This window comes from Filicampus tigris, chromosome 4, assembly GCF_054856515.1.
Source record: "Filicampus tigris isolate MCC_2025a chromosome 4, RoL_Ftig_1.0, whole genome shotgun sequence".
NCBI lineage: Eukaryota > Metazoa > Chordata > Actinopteri > Syngnathiformes > Syngnathidae > Filicampus > Filicampus tigris.
The window spans coordinates 27,823,668-27,843,332 of NC_141220.1; the positions used below are offsets into that span (position 1 = coordinate 27,823,668).

At 44.2% G+C, this 19,665-nt stretch overlaps 2 protein-coding genes across 2 annotated transcripts in view; one reads left to right on the forward strand and one right to left on the reverse strand.

Annotated features, from left to right (window-relative positions):
* ppip5k1b (diphosphoinositol pentakisphosphate kinase 1b) overlaps positions 1-14,118 on the forward strand; it is a 58,125-nt gene extending 44,007 nt beyond the window's left edge. Inside the window, 15 exon segments of the mRNA XM_086027893.1 lie at positions 37-158; positions 246-428; positions 520-661; positions 1,541-1,764; positions 2,603-2,730; positions 2,812-2,926; positions 3,702-3,809; positions 3,936-4,052; positions 4,270-4,410; positions 4,550-4,658; positions 6,383-6,532; positions 8,788-8,850; positions 10,713-10,850; positions 11,334-11,450; positions 13,213-14,118. Coding sequence (XP_085884019.1) covers positions 37-158; positions 246-428; positions 520-661; positions 1,541-1,764; positions 2,603-2,730; positions 2,812-2,926; positions 3,702-3,809; positions 3,936-4,052; positions 4,270-4,410; positions 4,550-4,658; positions 6,383-6,532; positions 8,788-8,850; positions 10,713-10,850; positions 11,334-11,450; positions 13,213-13,298 — 1,943 coding nt within the window. The 3' untranslated portion in view covers positions 13,299-14,118.
* Positions 14,119-15,326: 1,208 nt separating this feature from the next.
* The window catches only part of map1ab (microtubule-associated protein 1Ab), a 37,693-nt gene continuing 33,354 nt past the window's right edge, over positions 15,327-19,665 (reverse strand). The window contains exons 6-7 of the mRNA XM_086027890.1: positions 19,280-19,512; positions 15,327-19,048 (exon numbers count right to left, since the gene is read on the reverse strand). Coding sequence (XP_085884016.1) covers positions 18,893-19,048; positions 19,280-19,512 — 389 coding nt within the window. The 3' untranslated portion in view covers positions 15,327-18,892. The remainder of the gene's footprint in view (positions 19,049-19,279; positions 19,513-19,665) is intronic.

The following is a 19,665-nucleotide window of genomic DNA, read 5'->3' on the forward strand; positions in this document are numbered from 1 at the left end:
GAATGTGAGGCTTCACACTATCGCACAACCCTCCAGGCGACTACGCCGGCTTCCCCGGATGCGGCCTCCTCCGCCTGCACAGCACGTACCGCCACGACCTCAAGATCTACGCCTCGGATGAAGGCCGGGTGCAGATGACGGCCGCGGCGTTTGCCAAGGTGACCGATCATCACCTCAACCACGTCAGAAGGACGCGTTCACGACCCCGCGTCGATTCCGTCTCGGGCTGTGCGCTTTCTCCGCAGGGCCTCCTCGCTCTCGAAGGGGAGCTGACTCCCATCCTGGTGCAGATGGTGAAGAGCGCCAACATGAACGGGCTGCTCGACAGTGACAGCGACTCGTTGACCGACTGCCAGCAGAAGGTGAAAGCCCGGCTGCATGAGATCATGCAGAAGGACCAGGAGTTCTCACAAGACGACTATCAGAAGGTGACTGACGACGTCGTTCGACCGGCTCGTAGTTTTGGTATGTGAAGGTAATCTGTACCGTTTTCTTTTTTTCTTTTACGCCGGGTCGCAGCTGGCGCCAACAGGCAGCCCGTCACTGGTGAACTCCATGAAAGTCATACAGAACCCGGTCAAAACCTGCGACAAAGTGTACGCACTCATCCAGAGCCTCACCTCGCAAATTAGAAAACGACTGGAGGATCCCAAGTCTTCAGGTACCTGCGTTAACAAACTCTGCTCTGTCAGCAGGTACAGTTTCCCCTTTCAAATCGGTGTCAATGCCATTAATCCATTTCAAAGGCTGAAAGAAACCCAACAAAAAAAAACGTAGTGCCCTTTAAGAAGAAAAATAGCATTCGATAATGGTGTGTGTGAGCCATGACCACCAGGGGGCAGTATAATACATAGGCACACAGTAATACACGTGGAGTGGATAAAACACAGAAGAGAAAAGCTGCCGTGATGTAAAAAAAAAATTGTGAGTACTGTTGTTGGTTCTGTCCGCATATGTTGCAACCGTTTGTGCTCAAATATTAATTGTCTAAAGGTTTAAAGTACTACTTTATCAATGCTAGTTTCTTGAACCTTTCTGGTGTTTCCCATTAGCTGTTAGCATTAAGCTAGCGGACTATTGGCAAGGATATATGATTTGGTTGAATACATCATGTTTAATTCTCTTAGTTTTATGTTTAGTTTTTACAGTAAACGTCAACTGACTTTCTTTCTTTCTTTTTTTTTGACGATTTGTTAATAATCTAGTGCTTGATTTGAGGTTTGCTGCCGCCATTAGCGCTCGTAAGAAAAGACAAACATTGCGTATTAAGCCAGGTTGCTCATAAGTCGAGGCACCACTGTATTTAAAGATTTAATGTATGCATTTTATAAACCAGATTCTGTGTAAAAACAAAACAATTTTGTGAAAATATAGTGGGTGTGGCTTATTTCTTGGTGTGCTCAAATGACAACATTTTGGGATAATAGTTATTTAGCAACACAAGAGGGTTTAGAGCTAGATAAAAAGTAGCCTCCACAAATTAGGAAATTCAAGCATTTGACTAGATTTACAAACAACCCCCCCCCCCTCCCAAATACAGATCTGCAACTGTACCACAGCGAGACGTTGGAGCTGATGCTGCAGCGCTGGTCCAAATTGGAGAGAGATTTCCGCATGAAGAGCGGCCGCTACGACATCAGTAAGATCCCGGACATCTACGACTGCATCAAGTACGATACGCAGCACAACTCCTCGCTGGACCTGGACGACACCCTGGAGCTCTTCCGCCTCTCCCGAGCGCTGGCCGACATTGTCATACCGCAGGTCAAAAGATGCTTCTTGTGTTAGCCCCTCGAACATCATTGAACCTCCGTGTTAACAATCGATTTTGAATATGTGTTAATGGAATTCAATTTTCCATTGAATTATTTCTGCCACTCTTGATGAGGTCCGTCTATGAACTCTTTCAAAGCCGGCCATTTTAAAAAGAGAGAACCAGTTGAGTGCCACCCAATTTAGAGCATTCTGGCTGATTTTTCAGGGCCCACAGAATATTGTGTTTTATGATTACGTAAACACAGAAACTACCAAATGAAAGATTGGACTTTCTTCTTTCAAAAAAAGTTTGTTTCTACCCTGCTGTTTTTTTTTAGTAATCAGCAGTAGACCATGCGTTGGTTTCACCCAAATCACCTATTTTGGAACAAAAAAAAAAAAGCTTTTTGTGAACAGTCCTTTTCCTCTGTAAAATACCAACAGAAACAATGAAAATGTGTTTTTGATGACAAAATAACGTTTGCAAATAATCCCCAGTATAACAATTTACATTTGACTATTTTGTTGTAGTAGTAGTAGTATTTCCAGAAATCGGTCATGTTCACAAATGTTGACATTGTTTAGATACATGGTGATCCCAAAAGAGACCCAATGCTACTATCTGCGGGCCATCGTTAATTAGTATTATTTTATTTTGCTTTCCCACCTTAATCAAACCAGAGTTGGCCAAGACTTTTCTCCGCCCATTCCCATAATAAAATCGAATTGACGACAACTGCCGTCATTGGCGCTCCCCTTTAGGATTCCCATTGATATTTCACGTCAACGGCGCTCAAAGAGTTAAAAGAGTGGACTGAATGAGTTTTTGTGTTCCCCCCTCCTGTAGGAATATGGCATCAGCAAAGCGGAGAAGCTGGACATCGCTCAGGCGTACTGTGTCCCCCTGATGAAGAAGATCCAGCTGGACCTGCAGAGGACGCACGAGGACGAGGCCGTCAACAAGCTGCACCCGCTGTGAGATTCACACTGGCGAGTCGCTCAGTCGCAGTTGAGGAAGGAAAGCTTACTTCTGTGTCACGTTTCCGTGCTGGCCAGGTACTCGCGGGGGGTGATGTCGCCAGGTCGCCACGTCCGCACGCGCCTCTACTTCACCAGCGAGAGCCACGTCCACTCCCTGCTCAGCGTCTTCCGCTATGGACGACTCTTGGATGTACGCACTCTTCCGAATGCTCTTGAAAAGCTTCACATGCGACACCGAAATGCAAATGTCGAGTTGAAAAAATATCAAGGCAACCATGCAGAGGCGTTTTAAGGGGCATGAGCCGAGCTAGCATAGCACTTCCATATTGTCTCTGCCAAGGTCGAATAATGCAAATTATATTGCCGCCTTCTGTACATGAATTTAGCCGTTATGACTCATGCATTATTCGCTATGGAAAGTATTTCAAAGTGCCCCCCCCCCCCCCCCCCCCCCCCCGTTTTCATCCATCTCAGGGGGCGGCCATTTTGTCAGTCGACTGAAAATGACCTCACAGTTGCTCAGATAACAACCAATCACAGCTCACCTGTTTTCTGTCATTTTCAGCCGACAGCAAGTGGCAAAATGGCCGCCCCTGAGATGGCTCAAATCGGGTGCATTTTGCTGCTTAATTCGTATTCCACAAATGTTAACAATTTTAATTAATCAGAATATCAAGTTTAGACTAGTGGGGCTCCATAGAATATATTTTTGTAAAGAAAATTTGGGAGTTGACTTCCTCTTCAAATGGGTCAGCATACATAATTTTACAACACTAGCAGGATTAAGTGTATTGCTCTAAGATATCATAAAAAAAAAAAAAAATATTGCAATAATGATACATTCTTAAAATGTATTCTGTACTATGACTCGGGTCTTTCCAAGGATGTTGTATTGTTTCGCGGAATAGAGTACTCTGTACCTTTTTATTTATTGATTTGAAAGAAATGCCTTTCAATCTTTCAAGGATGAAAAAGACCAGCAGTGGAAGCAGGCCATGGACTACCTGAGCGCCGTGACTGAGCTCAACTACATGACGCAGATCGTCATCATGCTGTACGAAGACAACAACAAGGTGATTTGCGAATACTTTCTCTTTTTCTGCATGCTACGACCACCACGGGAAACGCACGCGTTGACTTTGTTCCTGTCTGGTTGCCTTGCGTGTCTCCGCCGATGCCGATGATGCGTGGCGGGGCAGGACCCCTCCTTAGAGGAGCGTTTCCACGTGGAGCTGCACTTCAGCCCGGGGGTCAAAGGCTGCGAGGACGAGGAAAACGTTCCGCTTGGCTTCGGCTTCCGGCCGGCCTCCTCAGAGGTGCCTTTGTGAATATTTGCCTCACGTTTACGCAAAATCCATTTTTACCCGGTGAATCATTGGGGTAATAAGTCGAACGCTGAGTTCTACAAATATTCGATAGCTGCCGCTCTAGTTTCGACCCATTTTCTTTCTAGTTAAAGAAAATGTTCACTTGTATAAAAAAAGAAAGGGAAACAAAATTGCGTTGACAATTTTTTTTTCGCTGCCCAATCAGAATCGGGACAAAAAGCCCAACCAGGGCAGCCTGGAGGATCTCTCTCAGGACCAAACGGACCAGGCGCTTCTTGTGTCCGAGCCCATCAACATCCAGAGACGCTCGCCAATGATTCGCAACCGCAAGACGGGCTCCATGGAGGTAACGTCATTTCTAGCTTTTTTTTTGTTTTTTTGTTTTGTTTTTTTCCCCCTCCCTCCCCTCCATGTTGCCTGGCACTTCCAGTACGTTTCTGTCAAGTGGGTCCCTCGAGTCATGTGTGGGTGTTAACGCCGCTCAGGTCCTCTCTGAGACCTCGCCCACCCAGTCGTCCAAAGGCTGCACGTCGCACCGACTCTTCCCATCGGGCTCGCGCCAGTCGCCCGAGATCAAACCAGCCAGCGGCCTAGGTGGGCGCCTCCTTTCTGTCGTGCGTGCGTGCGTGTGTATGTGTGTTAAACATCAGTTCACAACAACTTCCTCCTCAGCTTTGACTTTTCCCCCCCTTTTACACCTTTTCTCTCTCTCACAACTGCCGCCACTCTCGTGTGCGTCCCAGTTTGACGTAGTGGCAACAGTTCCAAAGTATGTAGGCCACGTGTCAGCGGGGGGCTTGGGGGTGGCGCTCACAAGCACCTTCGCATCCCCCGCACGTTGTCCAGCGGGGCGCCCCGATAGCCAGCTGCCAACAGGATTTTTCTCGACTCGCCGGGACGCTTTTCATGTGAACGAGCGTCTTCCTTTCCAAACTAAATCGTATTGCACGCTCTTAGTTTCGCTCATGTGCGTTTAAAACCACAACATGAACTACCTTGACCTTAAAAAAGAAAGTTTGCTTAGCTTAATGCTAACCAACGATGCAAATTGCCAGAGCTGGGCTAATAAATAGCATCAGTGTTGTTATAACTCTTTCAGCAATGGACGTTTGAACACAAACGGTCCAGCAGCACTTGTAGACAGACAGAATAACATTACGCCCAGGCATATATTCTTTCTTCCCTGCGAAAAACGATTGGTACGACTAGTTTTAAAGCACCTTACTGAATCACGTACAGCAGTTGCGAAAGTCTTCTTTGTATGTCTTCATGAGTTTATTATACTGCCCCCGGTGGCCAAGTCTCGCACACCAAAATGAATCATGATGCACAAACCGTTTAATTCTTTACATTCTAATTACTTCTGCTATTACTGTATGGTAACATAAAGTGCAATATTAGAGAGTTCTGTGTTCTAAATTAAAATTTTTTTGCTGCTAATTTGGTGGAGGCCAGAACACAGCCATGGCATTTGCATTCATTTCAATGGGGAAAGATGATTTGAGATGGGAGTGCCTTGCGTTACGAGTGTAGTCACAGATCAAGTTCAACTTGTATCTCAAGGTACCGCTGTACTTGAATGACACATGAAAATGAAGAAATACATTTTAATGGAACAATTTTGGGAATAAATGGCTACAATAATGCCCAAATTATGACAGGACGCTTGGGGGGCCGGATTAAAGAACGGGGCCGGTCAGGTCTGCGGCCCACCCGCAGCCTTGCCTAAATGAGAGGTTATGTTTATCAGAAGTTGTCAAGAGAGTTGACCTTGCTTGTTTGTCGCCAATCACGTGGAGGTCAAATGAGCGGCAGGTGTCCTGGATGACCTCCTCAGCCACGCGTCAGAGCTTTTTTTTATAGCGACGAGTGAGTAACAGACTCCGTTTTGAGGTGGCCCCCGCCACCCTCCCCCTCGTCCAAATCAACTTTGCCACCATTCAAACCGGGGACCAGTAAATACGATTGTGGCAGGGTTCATTCATGCACTCCCTTTGCTTTTCTTCTTGTGCACTTTGCCTGCACGCACGCACGCGCGCGCTCGCATGTGCGCGCACGTGAACACACACACACACACACACACACCTGCTTCCACTTTGCATGTCGTATTTTCCAGGAACAACCGGCAAACTTATTTTGTTGACACACTTCTTAATGCCGTTATTCACAGCCGCCGTCTGTAGTGAATAACAGCAGCACTTGTGTGTGTGATGAACTAATGCTCAGCCTTCATCCCAACCCCCCCCCCCCCCCCCCTCCCCTCCCAACACACTCACATGCCCCCCCTTGCCCCCTCCCACCTGGCTTATGTCACACAGGCTCTCACTGCTCTGGCCTCTTCAGCGCCTCCATGCTGGGGGTGTCCTGTAGCGCCCCCAACCTGCGGGACTACGTACGCACGCACCACCATCACCACCGAAAACCCCCCCTGTCCCCCGGCAGCCTGCCCTGCCAGATTGGCATGTTCGGTACGTTTGCGCCGCTTACCTCCATCCTCCTATAGTCTGCTTTTTTTTTTTTATTTTTCCACAAAACTATTCCTCCTGGCCATACTTTATTTACACAGTCCTGAAATCAAATCAGTCCTTGCCCACATGCAAACGTGACCATTGTAATCCGTTGAGTAACTTGTTTGCCGGTCGTCATGGTGATGATGGTGCCGACCGGACGCCAGATCCGATTTGCATGAGCCTGCTTGGGTGCTCGACTTTTGTTGTGTGACGAATGCAAAATAATCCTCACGAAAGCGGTTTCCTGTTTCTGTGTGGAAGCTTCAATTGTGCCAATTTTGTCCGTTCCGGGGGTTCACTAATTGCGACGTCAGGACGTCCAATCACGTTGCTCTCCTGCACACTCTTCCGATTTTCTGGTCTTTGGCAGGCCAGCGGTGTGCATTGTGTCGGCCGCTGTCATTGCTCCCCTTCCTGGTGTTGGCAGCTTTGTTGTTTCAGCAGCAAAATGCATGCGCTGCATTCCGGGAGGTGTATTCTTCACTCTGTCCACTAGGGGGCGCACTTGCTCTATCTTCCTGCCGCATCTTGTCACTGTCCAGCTCCCCTGGCAGGTGAGCGCTATGATGACGTCACTTTTTGGACCAGGAGTAAGACCTGCATCAGTTTGGGCATTCATTCTCTAGAAAAAGAACCTTCTGACCATTTATTTCCAATTTTGTCCACCTCTCCTAGCATCACTAGTTATTCGAAGTTATTCGCATGATGTAAAATAGCAAGCATATGTTTTTGGGAACATTTTATTATCTTATTTTGGGTTAGGTTTAGGCCAACCTTAACCCTATACATGGAGAAAACATAAGAGTATTGTAAAAAAATGTGTATCTACCGAGCAGAAGGGAAAATGGGTTCAAATAATCATACGCTTACCAATTAATGTGATAGAATAGAACTAAATAATCTGTCAACTGTCACATCATAAAACTTTAGGTTTAAAATCACAGTTTTTATCTTAAAAAGCCAAGTGTTGACAGTCTCTGTCAATGAAATGCAGGAGTCGAGTGCAGCCAATGAATGTGATATACGTGATCAATCACGTATATCACATGCGCCAATATCCTCTCTGTATTATTACAATATAGCGACAGTGGCCAGGTAAATTTTTGCCTGACAATCGGGCCACAGTTTTTGTGATTCATTAAAAAATAAAATAAAAAAAGAGAGAATACAATATGGAAGATGGAGTACCTCAAAACATTGCTTCCATGAGACAACACCGGGGATGCAATTTTTGTGCAAGGCTCATTCGCCAAGGTGTGCGGGTATGAGTCATTAAAGGTAATTTGTTCACGATTGTTCTGTTTGGTTACGCTCGGACGCGTTGCTTAGCAACACTGACTGCGTTCGAAAACGAATGTGGCTCCTCTCTCTTTGAAGCCACGTTGTTCATGTCAGCGGGGATGCACTTTGAACCACGAAGGCTGGGGGGGTGAAAAAAAGATGTTTAAAAAAATCAAATTGCCCCGCCAAATATGAATTCATCGTTAAATCGATGATTCAGCCTGCTCTGTTTACAGGTAATATTTAATTAACGCTAAGTTTCTTAAATGTCACACAAGTGTAAAAATAAGTTCACCTCTGTTCTTCTTCTTAGCAAAGCTATTTTCATGACTAAAATAAAAATGGAAATGCTAATAAAATAGTAAAAATACAGAAGGGAGGTCAGTTGTTTGAGAATTGTAGTTTTACGTAATGACATTATACTTAGTGACCGTTTTCCTTAATATTTTACTCCATATATTTACAAAAACTAATACTAAAACTAATTTTAAAAAACGCAACTAAAACAAAGCACTAAAATGAAAAAAACAAACCTGATCTAAAAAACAATTAAAACTCGCTGATTTTTTTAAATGAAATTAAAAACGGACTAAAATGCAAACCCGAGAACTACTATCAGTGTTTTTCTTCGAAAAAGCAAAACATTCATCTTTTGATGCACGCCCTTTGACCTCTCAGACTGCGTGACTTGAGGGTGAGTTTTTTGAGGGGTTTTGTTTTGCTCAGCTAAGCGCCCTGTGGCGCCCTCTGCTGTCTCGTTGTATGTAAGCAGCGACTCGGCGCCGGCACGTCCTAGCGACGTGCTCCTGCTTTGCGCCATGCGGCGGCTCGCCGCCGTCACGTGCTCCTCTCCCTCCTTCTGTCTCTCTCCTCTTATGTCCAAAAGGGGCGGAGCCGGCAGTAACTCCACGTTACTTCTCTTATCTCCTCAGAGCTGTTGTCTATGCCGCCGGTAAAGAGATTTTCTGTGTCGTTTGCCAGGCATCCGACTAACGGTATGTCTGCTTTTATTTCTGGTGTTCTTTTTCCACACTTTTGTAGGGGCTCTTGCATGATTAAAAACAAAACCAAAAAAAAACAAATTCTGTGTGTGTGGATGTGGGACAAAGTGGTGTTTTGTTTTTTTGGGGGCCCTCTCCCGAGATTGTTGCACTTTTCCCATGCTAACATCACCTCTTCAAAAAAAAAAAAAAAAGGAAAAAAAAAATCACTTGTCACCATGTAAATCATTTGGCCTTTTTTTTTTTTTATTTTATTTTTTTTAACTTGATCATTTGGTGATTTTCCATTTGTGCTGCACACCAGCCACACTCTTGAAAATTGTGAAACTCCTTCACAAAATCAGGCGGCTTTCCTTCAATGGACCACAGTTAGGACTTAGTTAGGTGCAATCTTCTTTTGTTTTTGTTCTCGTAACAGCTGAACAAGATGAAGATGATGCGGTGAGTGTCGGGGGGGGTCTTTGTAATCATCTCTTTTGCTATGTAAAGCTGTCGTGCTTTTTTTCTCTCCCCAAGATGTGTGTGACGTGACGTGTGACGCGAGCTGCCGCGGTCAGCCCGTAACAGTCGAGCCCTCTAGCGCCGCCGCTGGTCAAAGGGAGATGCTGCCAATGCTGGCCGAGCGCCTGCGTCGCTCGTTTACGTTGACGGCCTCGTCATGGCTTCTGCATGTACATTTGCGATTAAAAAAAAACAACAAACATTTTAACCAGTTTAAACCCTCCACATCCGACATTTTTTTTATTTCCAGGCACTTTGGTCCCGTGTAGTGGTGGTTACGCTGTAGAGCGCAGACCTCCTCCTCCAAGGCCAAAGTCTAAAGAGCAGAAAACATGACAGATGCCCCTTTAGTGCCGATTGATGAATGATGGGACACTTCTTAAAAATGACGGACTAAGCGCTGACGAAAGTGGATTTTCATCTGTCAAGAGTAATCGTCTTTAACTGGGTCAAGTACTGACGGACCTGGCAGTCCGTCGATGACGGACGCACGTTTGGCTGACGTGTTTTTTTTGTTTTTTTTTTTGAGAGGAGTGGGGGGGGCTGACTGACGGAACGACAGACTTCTGACGGATTAACTGATGGACTTGGTGTGCTCAAAATATTGATACCTACCTAATAAAAACGTATCGATATTCTTGTTCTGGGTATCGATATCCCTCCCTGCCATAAGGGGGCGAGAGCGAGAGCCCTTTGCACTGGTTAAAAAAAAAAAAAAAAAATTGCAGTATGTGCTTTGTTCTTTGCTGCAAACCCTTTTTTTTTTGTGTGTGAAGCATTGATTTGATACTTTCTTCTGAAAAATGAACTATATTACAAGCGCTTGCATGTATTTTGTCCATAATTGAAATTTTTGTCATGCATCTGTTTCGGAAGTGCTTGGTCCCAAATTGCCCGTTCCTGCATTTAGCAGGACACCTGAAAGTTTTCGAATCTGGTCCTCACTTTTCCCATATTGTGTCTGTAACTGTAAAACATTTACTGTTTGTTGATGTTGATCTCCTCGTTGTGCTCGAAAATATCCTTTTGGACTATTAACATCAACGGTTGCTGATGTGAAACATTCCTTCATCTGACACAGACTCACTCATGAGGTGCAAATTGTTTGCCGCCGTGTACGAGCCGCAGTGGAACCCCTAAAGTCAAAATTCAACCGAAATGTACACACAAATAAATGTGTGTAAGTAACACTGGCTGCAATGATTTCTAAAGGGGGGGGTGTAAAAAATAATAAAAAGAGGTTGTGTTTGACTTTGGAGGTCCGCTTGTAGTTGTCCACGCCACATGCTTGCGACAAGTCACAGCTCATCGCGTTACTCCCGCGCGGGATTTGTGTGCGTTTCTTTCCCCTTCAGGTTTCGAAGGCTGCTCGATGGTGCCGTCCATCTACCCGCTGGAGACGCTGCACAACTTGCTCTCGCTGAAGCAGGTGGACCAGTTCCTCAACGCCGTGTGCGAGAGCAGCAGCGAGGCCCACGCCAAGACCATGAAGGGTAGCGCCGCAAACGCTCACGTTGAACGCGGCACGCCGAGCGCTTGACAAAGACCGGGGACGTTTTTGAGAGAATTGCGGCTTTATAAATGCAAAAACCTAGTATCGGTTTTTGGTCTTTTTAAAAGCATTTTTGTCTATATTTTAGTTGGTTCTTTTTTTTTTTTTTCCAGTTTTAGCTTATGACGTTAACTTTAATGACAGGAGGGCACATCTCTCCACAAAAGACGATTCAATGCGGTTTTTGATTTTCGATTCGATGTAGTTTGGCTCACTTCGATGGTGTATGATGCAATGACTTTTTTGTTATTTTACACGCATTTGAATGAATTTGTCAGTACTGTAAATGTGCCAATTCCTTCTAAGATACATCCCTCCAATTGAAAGACGATTCCATACGCATCGTGATACATTTCAAAGTGGAACGATTTGGAACCAGTTATTGTTACTCCAGCCGGTGTTTTCCTGCTCTTGTGTGCCGCAGCGCTGTCGGGACTTTTCGACTCACAGAGCCAGACGCCGTCGCTCTGCAGCCCCCAACAGGCGCCGTCGTCGTCGGGCTCCGAGGCGTCGCTGCGGCCGCCCGGACGGCCTCTTTGGCGTGAGTGTCGCCGTCCTCGCCGCCGCCGTCCCGTCTTTTTCGTCTGACTCCTCACATGTGGCAGCACAACACGATTTTGGTCCCTAAGCCGCCACGGAATGCCACACAGTTGCCACAAAGTACGATTAATCGGTTTATTATAGGGATAGACCCTGGTATTACTGAATTTTTACTACATTTTTTAAAAAGAATCTCAGATTCAAGTAAACTTCCAGTTTTTTTTTTTTGTTTTTTTTTTGCTGATACCCATTCTGCCCTCATATCTTCTTCTAGCACATCAAATTTTCACATTTACTATTAATAATATGTAATATGTCAATATAATGAAAGTTTATTTTTTCCAGAATAGGTTCTATGCAGCCTCACTAGTCTAAACAAAGCATTCTGGTTGATATTGCGTAAAATCACCCATTTTGTCTATCTCGGGGGCGGCCATTTTGTCACTTCTGTGGTAGGAAAATGACATCACGTCACGATGACAACCAATCAAAGCTCAGCTTCGTCAAACAGGTGAGACATCATTACCCGAGCCCTGAGCAACTGTGATGTCATTTTCAGTCGACAGAAGTGACAAAATGGCCGCCCCGAGACGGCTAAAAAAAAAGGGGGTGCATTTTGCTGCTTAACAATCGCAATATTAATCAGACTGCCATGTTAAGACAAGTGAAGGCGCATAGAAGATATTCTTGCAAATATTTTTGGGGGCTTGACTTCTTCTTTAAGAGTTGGGTTCAGCAACAGGTGGAAATCTTTTTCTGAGACGTCGCAGCTATAAATTGCAACGTTTGGGAAAATCCGTATTGCGCAAGCTTTTATAGGTCAAATTTAAAAAGAAAAATGGAAAATGTCTCAATAACGCCATGTGTTTGAAAACACCTCTTTACTTTTTTTTTTTCTATCAGCCTGAAAAAATGCGTTTTGGGACACGAAGCAGTCTGTGATTAAAATTGCCGTACACCGGCCGATTATTGGCGCCGCAAATATCGGAAACGGATGTTTTTCAAAACCAGAAGGCTGATAGGAGATCAAATCAAAACTTCAGGCAACAATTTATTTATGAATTGATTCCTTCCAACGTTGACTAAAGCTTCTGAGATGCTGCCACACCAGCAACTCGGCTGCACTTTTTGATTTTGTTTGAATTCAAAACAAAAACATTCGGGACACTTTAGAAATGTATTTTTGAAAACTTGAGCGATTTATTTACACCATTCGATTTTTAACGCCGATGACCCTGAGAGGTCCCTGAAAGGTTTCTGTCCAAAATTGAAAAGATAAACCAAAGCTTCAGAAGGTGTGAAAAATGCTTGCTATCTACTTTTGTCTATTATTAGATTTACCGCTTGACACCCTGAGCAATCTTCTCTCCCCCCCCCTCAATGCCTCAATGGTCGCTTTGAACCGGCGGCTCTCGTCTTTGGGTGCGGCGCTGCGGACGGCGGCTTATTCGCGTGATGCGCCGATGAACGCTCGTTCTTTGTTGCCGCGCCGATGTGTGACGCCCTTTGTTCTGTTTCACAAGAGTCGGACGCCGCGGGGATTCATCCCAAATCCCTTTGCCATCGTTTCCATGTCGTGGACTCGCATCACTGTACTTGAAATGGCAAACAAAAATGGAGACCAGAGAGAGAGAGAGAATGCATTTATCGCCTATGCTTAATCCGCCTTTTTTTTAATGTAATATTATGATAACAATGTAATAATATGGTAATAACACATTCCTTCTTTTGTTTTTTTTTTTTGTGCTTTTTCCAAATTAAAGATGGTAGTTTCCCCTCCAGTGCTGTGTCCAGCGCTGGCTCCTCTTCCCCCATCACAGAGAACTCTGCCCTCAACTTCAGCGAGTAAACCCCCCCTCACGCACACACACACACACACACACAACACGTTCTTGTTTGATGCACTTTATGGTCCCTCCCTGTTTGTTTATGACGACTGCAGCAATTAGACTGCACCCAGTCCTGGACTAAACACTTTTGACTGAGACTGTGTAGTATTAAAACACCAGGTGTGCCTTTGGCTTCTACTACTGTTTTCTTTTCTTTTTTTTTTTTCCTCGCTACAAAGATTTTGAGCACGAAAGTTTCAACTTTGTTTTGCTTTTATTTTTTGGGGGAAGAATTAAGCAGCAACAAGAAACGTGTTCAAATAATTTCACCCAAATGCCCACATTGGGGACGACTGGATTGATTTGATTTGATGGTATGATTTGGCTTTGCTGTTCTAATAGTTTTTGTTGATGTCAAACAAAACCAGCTTTATTTGAAATGTAAGCCGTCAATGATTGCCTAGCTGAGATCAATGTTTAGTTTGCCGTAAATCAAATGTGATCCCATTTTCTTTTCTTTTCCTGTGGGAAAGATTTCAGTTTTTGATCAGCGCTTGATGTCGTAGTTTGTATGCACTGAAGATGCCATTCAAAGTGTCACGTTCGACGTTTTCCCCCCCCCCAAACTCGCCATCAAATTTGAGCGGCAAAACTCTGAGCGGACCAACACCGACGTTGTTTTGGAGTGCGCCACAGCTCATCTCCAGCAGCAGTTTGCGCGGCTCGATGGCGGGCATTGTGGACGTAACGTTGCTCTCGTGTTTTGATTTCATCGCAGCCAAAGAAAAGGCAGCCGACGTGTCCCCCAACCAAAAGGAGCAAATAAAAACTGTCTCCATACTTGCAAGTTCCGTTTTTTTATTTGAGTACACGATGACACTGTGCAATATGAGTTCTGCCCAGCAACAGATGACGAGCCCAACGGGAATCACCACTTCCTGGTCTTCGGCCCTCCTTGATCACTTCCTGGGGAGATCATACTTCCACCCCCTTTTGAATCTTGTGCCAAGTCGTGTGATGTCATAGGATGTCCAAATATGGGCACAGGGGATGTCCCGGTAGTATGGCGTCATCGACTTGTGGTTCAAAGGGGCGGAGGAATGATGTCACCCGCACTTCATGGGAAGGCCAAACGTAGGCACGGGGGCGGGGCCGAATGTAGGACGTCATCGACTTGGCACAAGGCCAAGGGGGCGGGGCCTGACCGCTGACATCTTCGCCTGTCGAAAGTTTGATGAAAGCAGAACGCTCTCACCTCACTTCATACCTCCTCGTTTCCTCACCTCCTCGTTGTCTCGTCTTGTTTGCGCTGCTCTCTTCCTCGCCTTCTCATTTTTTTTTTTTTTTTTAAATCCTCCTCGTCTTTTCACCTTGTCCCCCTGCTGCATGTCCTCCACCTGTCTGCCTTTCACAAAGGCTTTTAAGAAAAGTGATGAGTCATGCCCGATTTTATTGCTGCTGTACGTTGCCATGGTGACGCCCTCGGATGTAATTGACTCTCGTGAGAGCCTGAGCCCCCAGGCCGCCGACTCGCCGAAAGCCACCCCCCAAAAACGATGTCATCGCCTCAATCGCGCACTCACGCGCGTCGTCGATGAGTTGTGATTATTTGGCGCACCCTCGGAAACGGTTGCTTTCCAAAAACGTTCATTCATTTCCAAAGTCAACGCAAATATTTTACTTTGATTCAACGCAAAGACAATCAGGTTACGTTCATGGAGAACAACAGAAATCGGACAGTGTTCACTGTTGCGAGGCTGAAATTCAGAGGACTTGGACAATTTCAAACTAGAAAAAGGTATCGAAACGATGCCTCGATTCTCAAAAGTAATTTCATTTGATAATCGATTCGGTGACGATTAAACATTGCACCTCTCATTTAAAGAGAATTGCACCGCTCGGCCGTATTGATAACGGAATCGGCGTCACCAAATTCTTAACGATTCTAATATTGGTGATTTTGGTCGTACCTGAAGAGCTAAAGAAAACAAACAAATTAGGTGCTACTCACATAGTAAACAACACAGGAGAAAAACACACGCACACAGTTGACTTGAGTGTACTTTAATTGATGATCACCGGGCTGTTTCCCTTTTACGATGAATGCGTGTGCAGCACTTCTACTTGACCAGAGAGAGACAGCGATAGTTGAAAGAGTTGCGCCAGAGAAGAAGAAAGTTGCTATACGTTTCCAGAGAGGAGAAGAAGAAGAAGAAGAGCGTCAAACGTAAGTTAGCGCTGTACAGCATCTTGATAACGACAGAAACAAACAGAAGCGCAGCTGAAATCGGCGTTCGGACTTAGCGTTAGCGCTACTTCCATGTTCAACAATTACATTCAGGATTAGAACCAAATAAGTCACATGCAAGAGGATTACATGATGTTCTCTTGGTGGGTTGGAATTACTGTCGAAGCAAAATGTTACGTTCACAGGTATGTACAAAGTGTGTCTGTGTGTGTTGATGTGTGTTTGCGGTACATTCGCGGCGTGTTTGACCGTTTGGACTTTTTTTTCCTTTATTTTTTTTTCAAGTCGTAGTCGGGAGAAGGTCGCAGCCGTGGCCGGCCGTCACTGGTTCTGTTCGAGGAGTCGCTGTGCCGATGTTGCCGTTTGAATTCACTCTTGAGTCGTTTGTCTGTGCACTTTTTACATTCACAAAAATACTTCTTCTTTTTACACATCTCACAGCGTTCTACCGTTGCAGAGCCGAATGCCGAGAATAATCACATCCGGACGCGGCCGAAAAAACGTCTCGATCAGAACTTTGAGGCAATGCCGAGAAAGTCGTTTTCTTCTGTTGTGTAGTAGTTTACGTTTATGAAACTTGCGTTTCCCTTGCTCGCTCAAACTGGCCTGGTTGCTGATGCTGCGTTCCAAAAACTGCCAAGTTGGAAATTTGTTAACGGTGAAGAGCACAAATGTAAGTGGACCAGTTCACAGAAATGCTGTAGAACTTGATACTAGTATTTGCGATCACTCAACGCCATTTCTTATAATACATGTCAACATTCCAAACATTGTTCAATTGGTGTGTGGATATACTGAATGTTTGTACAAAGTTATTGAGTGCGAAGTAAACTGTGGAGGAAAAAATTCAATTGGTTAGTCATCATCAGAAAAAGTTGTAACGCGACGAGAGTGACGACGGAATCGCAGCAAAAAAAAATTTTTACGGGGTAAGTGAGCCTTTCTCACGTGAGAATGCTACGAGTTAGCTTACTAACTTGTTACGAGACGAAAGTCGAAATGTTAAATATGTAAGCTTACTACCAAAAAGTCGTCATGCTTGTACGAAGATTGTTACATTGTTCGCGGGAATAATGTCATGTTACAAGAGAAGCGTTGCGAGGAGGACATTGTAAAGCTTTGAAGAAAAACAAGTTCGTACTTCCGCGAGGATAAAGTTGTAATGTTGCGGAAGGGAAATGCATGTTGCGAGAATTACGTTGTTCGGATACAAAGAGACTTAAGTCGTACGAGAAAACATTGGTCTAAAATTAAAGTTGTTTGTAATGTTATGAGGGTAAAATTGTAACGTTAGAGAAAAGTCGTAACGCTGCGAGATAAAGTCGTAATATTAGGAGCACAATGTCGTAATGTTACGTGAAAAACAAAAGCACATGGTAGTGAGTATGATGTGATGTTATGAAAAGAAAGTTGCAATATGACAAAAAAGTCGTAATTTTATGAGTTTGTAATATGACGAGAAACAGAACCCCAAAACAAAGAGTCCATTTCATTTGCATTTGTGTTGCCGTTTCTTGCGTTCTGTCTTGGACTTAGCCGCTGTTGTTAATGACTTTTTTGTCAACTTGACGTTTTGAGTCGGATGTTAGTGTTAATGTTAGCCTATTAGCGTAATTGCGCAAACTATTTTTTTAACTTCTCATTAATAAATCCATAAAAAGTACCTAGCTAAAAATTCTGTTTTTTTTTTTTTTCCTGTTTTCCAAAAACGTTCAACTATGACTTCGGCTACTGTGCTTATTAGGCGAACAATTTGCAACTTGCCAGTTTTCTGGAATGCATCGTACGGGTTGACGGAAAATAGAAAAGGACTCGCGTAAAATGCGCCCAAAACGACACACAAAATTATCGGTGAGAAGATTCCAAGCAGAATTATTTGCAATTTTAGCGCGATAATAGCTAAGTCAATAACTGGATGACATTGTCCGCTACCCGCCTCAAGCATGCAGTATTTGGAAAGAAAATTAAGTCAAACAAATCGTCGCGCCCCAACATTCATTCATGCTCATTTATAAATAGTTATGATCAATATTTACATATTACAATGTGTGTTTGCGGTCGTTGAGGTCATCTCTGTGCTTCAATACAAACAACTATACCCCACCCACTTCCTTCTTGGGGGAAAAAAGTGCATTCTGATTTGGTGCAAAGACATTCCTTTTCGTTTGAACATCCAACGCGAGTCATCACACAAGACTGACGGACTTTTCGAATTTCATGTTTGGTCTCGTCCTTTTGCTTTGTTGGAAAGCGAGCTTCCGTTTGCTACATTAGTGTGTTGTCGTCTTTATAGTGATGTCATAACGAGAAACCTTTTTGAATGTTATTCACGATCACATCGTCAGTTTGTTAGGAACAGCCGCACATTCAAAACGAAATGAAATTATATTCAAATCTCACAAAGGACAGGATTTTTTTTTTTTTACAAAGTCGCAGAGGGATAATTACCACTTAAATTCTTTTTAAAAATCTAGATTTAAAAATGATATTTCAAAACTATTTTACTATACTATGAAAATAGAAATAAAATTGAAATAAATTATTTGAAATCACCCCAAAGCAGCAAAAGGATAACAGGTCCTGAATCAACCCCCTACACCCCCCCCCCCACCCGCCAAAATCTTGAATTATAAATTTAAAAATGAAATTCTAAGTAAATGATTATAAAGCAGCAGCGAGACAATTAGAACTGGAACGTCCGTCACGAGACGCTTCATTAGGGACACCTGCACAATTCTTGCGGCTTACGGATGCGAGAAAATGAGACGTGAGCTCTGAAATTATAACTAATTTTGTTTCGTATGGGTTAAATGACAGCCGTCAGTTCATCTGCGTCATTTTTTTGCTTTTTCTTTTCGCTGTGTCGTTAATATGTCTTAATAAATTTGATCCTTGACGTAATAGGAAGGTGGATAAGGAGAAAATCCGGATTAAAAAAAAAAAAAGATAACTTTACATCATGACTGACTGTGCCTCGAGGTGACCAGTACGATAATCGAATCAAATTCAGCAACAAATGGAAAAAAGAGTGCGGATAATCAGCTAGATTTGAACAATTATCAACTCCATTTTTTTACCGATTTGGCACCACTTTCTTTGCCACGGTGCACTGGAAAAAAAATGGCGTTGAATTTACACCGTTTTTTTTTTTCGTCAGGTGGCTACACAAAATAAAATCATCTGGATCCCGATGCATTTTCAAAGTAGTTGTTTAGTCTACTTGAAAAATGTATCTGGATCCAAGCACTTGACCAAATAAAATGGAGTAAATTGAACTTTTTTTTCCCGTGTGCTTGAACTTGATGACCGTGGCTATTTGCGTTTTGCTACGAGGCAAATGGTTGATTGCAGGGTCGGGTGGGCAAGTCAGAACTCGATCTTGCAGGCGGGGAAAGACTCATCCTGCATGACCACGGTGCTGCTGGAGGCCAGGACCATGATGTTGAGGTCCTGCTGCCTCTCGTGCGTGCGCTGGTACCACTCGCGGGTCACCTCCGTGTCGTGGGTCGGGATCAGGGTCACCTTCAGGGCGACAAAATGTCACAAATACCATTCTTATTCAATAATGCGAATAGAAATAAATTATATTTCCTTAAGTATAGCCCACAAAAATATTTTCGTACATTACAATACTTTTTAGTACTCGTTAACTTCATAACATTGATAGCAAAATTCAGCGTTTCTCAATAAAGGTAAAAAAAAAAAAAAATGGGTTGAACATACAAGAATGCATTTTAAACATAAATAAGCAACCTGCAGGTTGGAGCCCCATTGCGCTTTGCCCTCCAGCAGGGCGTCCAGGACCCCGCGGCTCGGCTCCCCGCCGCTCGGGTCGTTCCCGCTCACCACGTAGTACGACGCTCGCACGCGCTTGAAGAACTCCTGGTCCACGTTCTTGGCACTGCAGTGGTTGGGCACGTAGGCCAAGTCCACGTAGACCGGCGGCCCAGGTGGGACGGCTGAAGGGGCTTTCTGAGAGTTGTTTCCTGAACACACACACACACGGTCAACTTCACCAACCAATCAACTTGATTACATTCTCACGTTAAGGTAGAACTCACGACTGCAGTGAAAAACTCATAATCGTCGTAGTTTTTTTCGTCATTCTTTTACTGTTACTGTATTGACGGGGTGTCTTG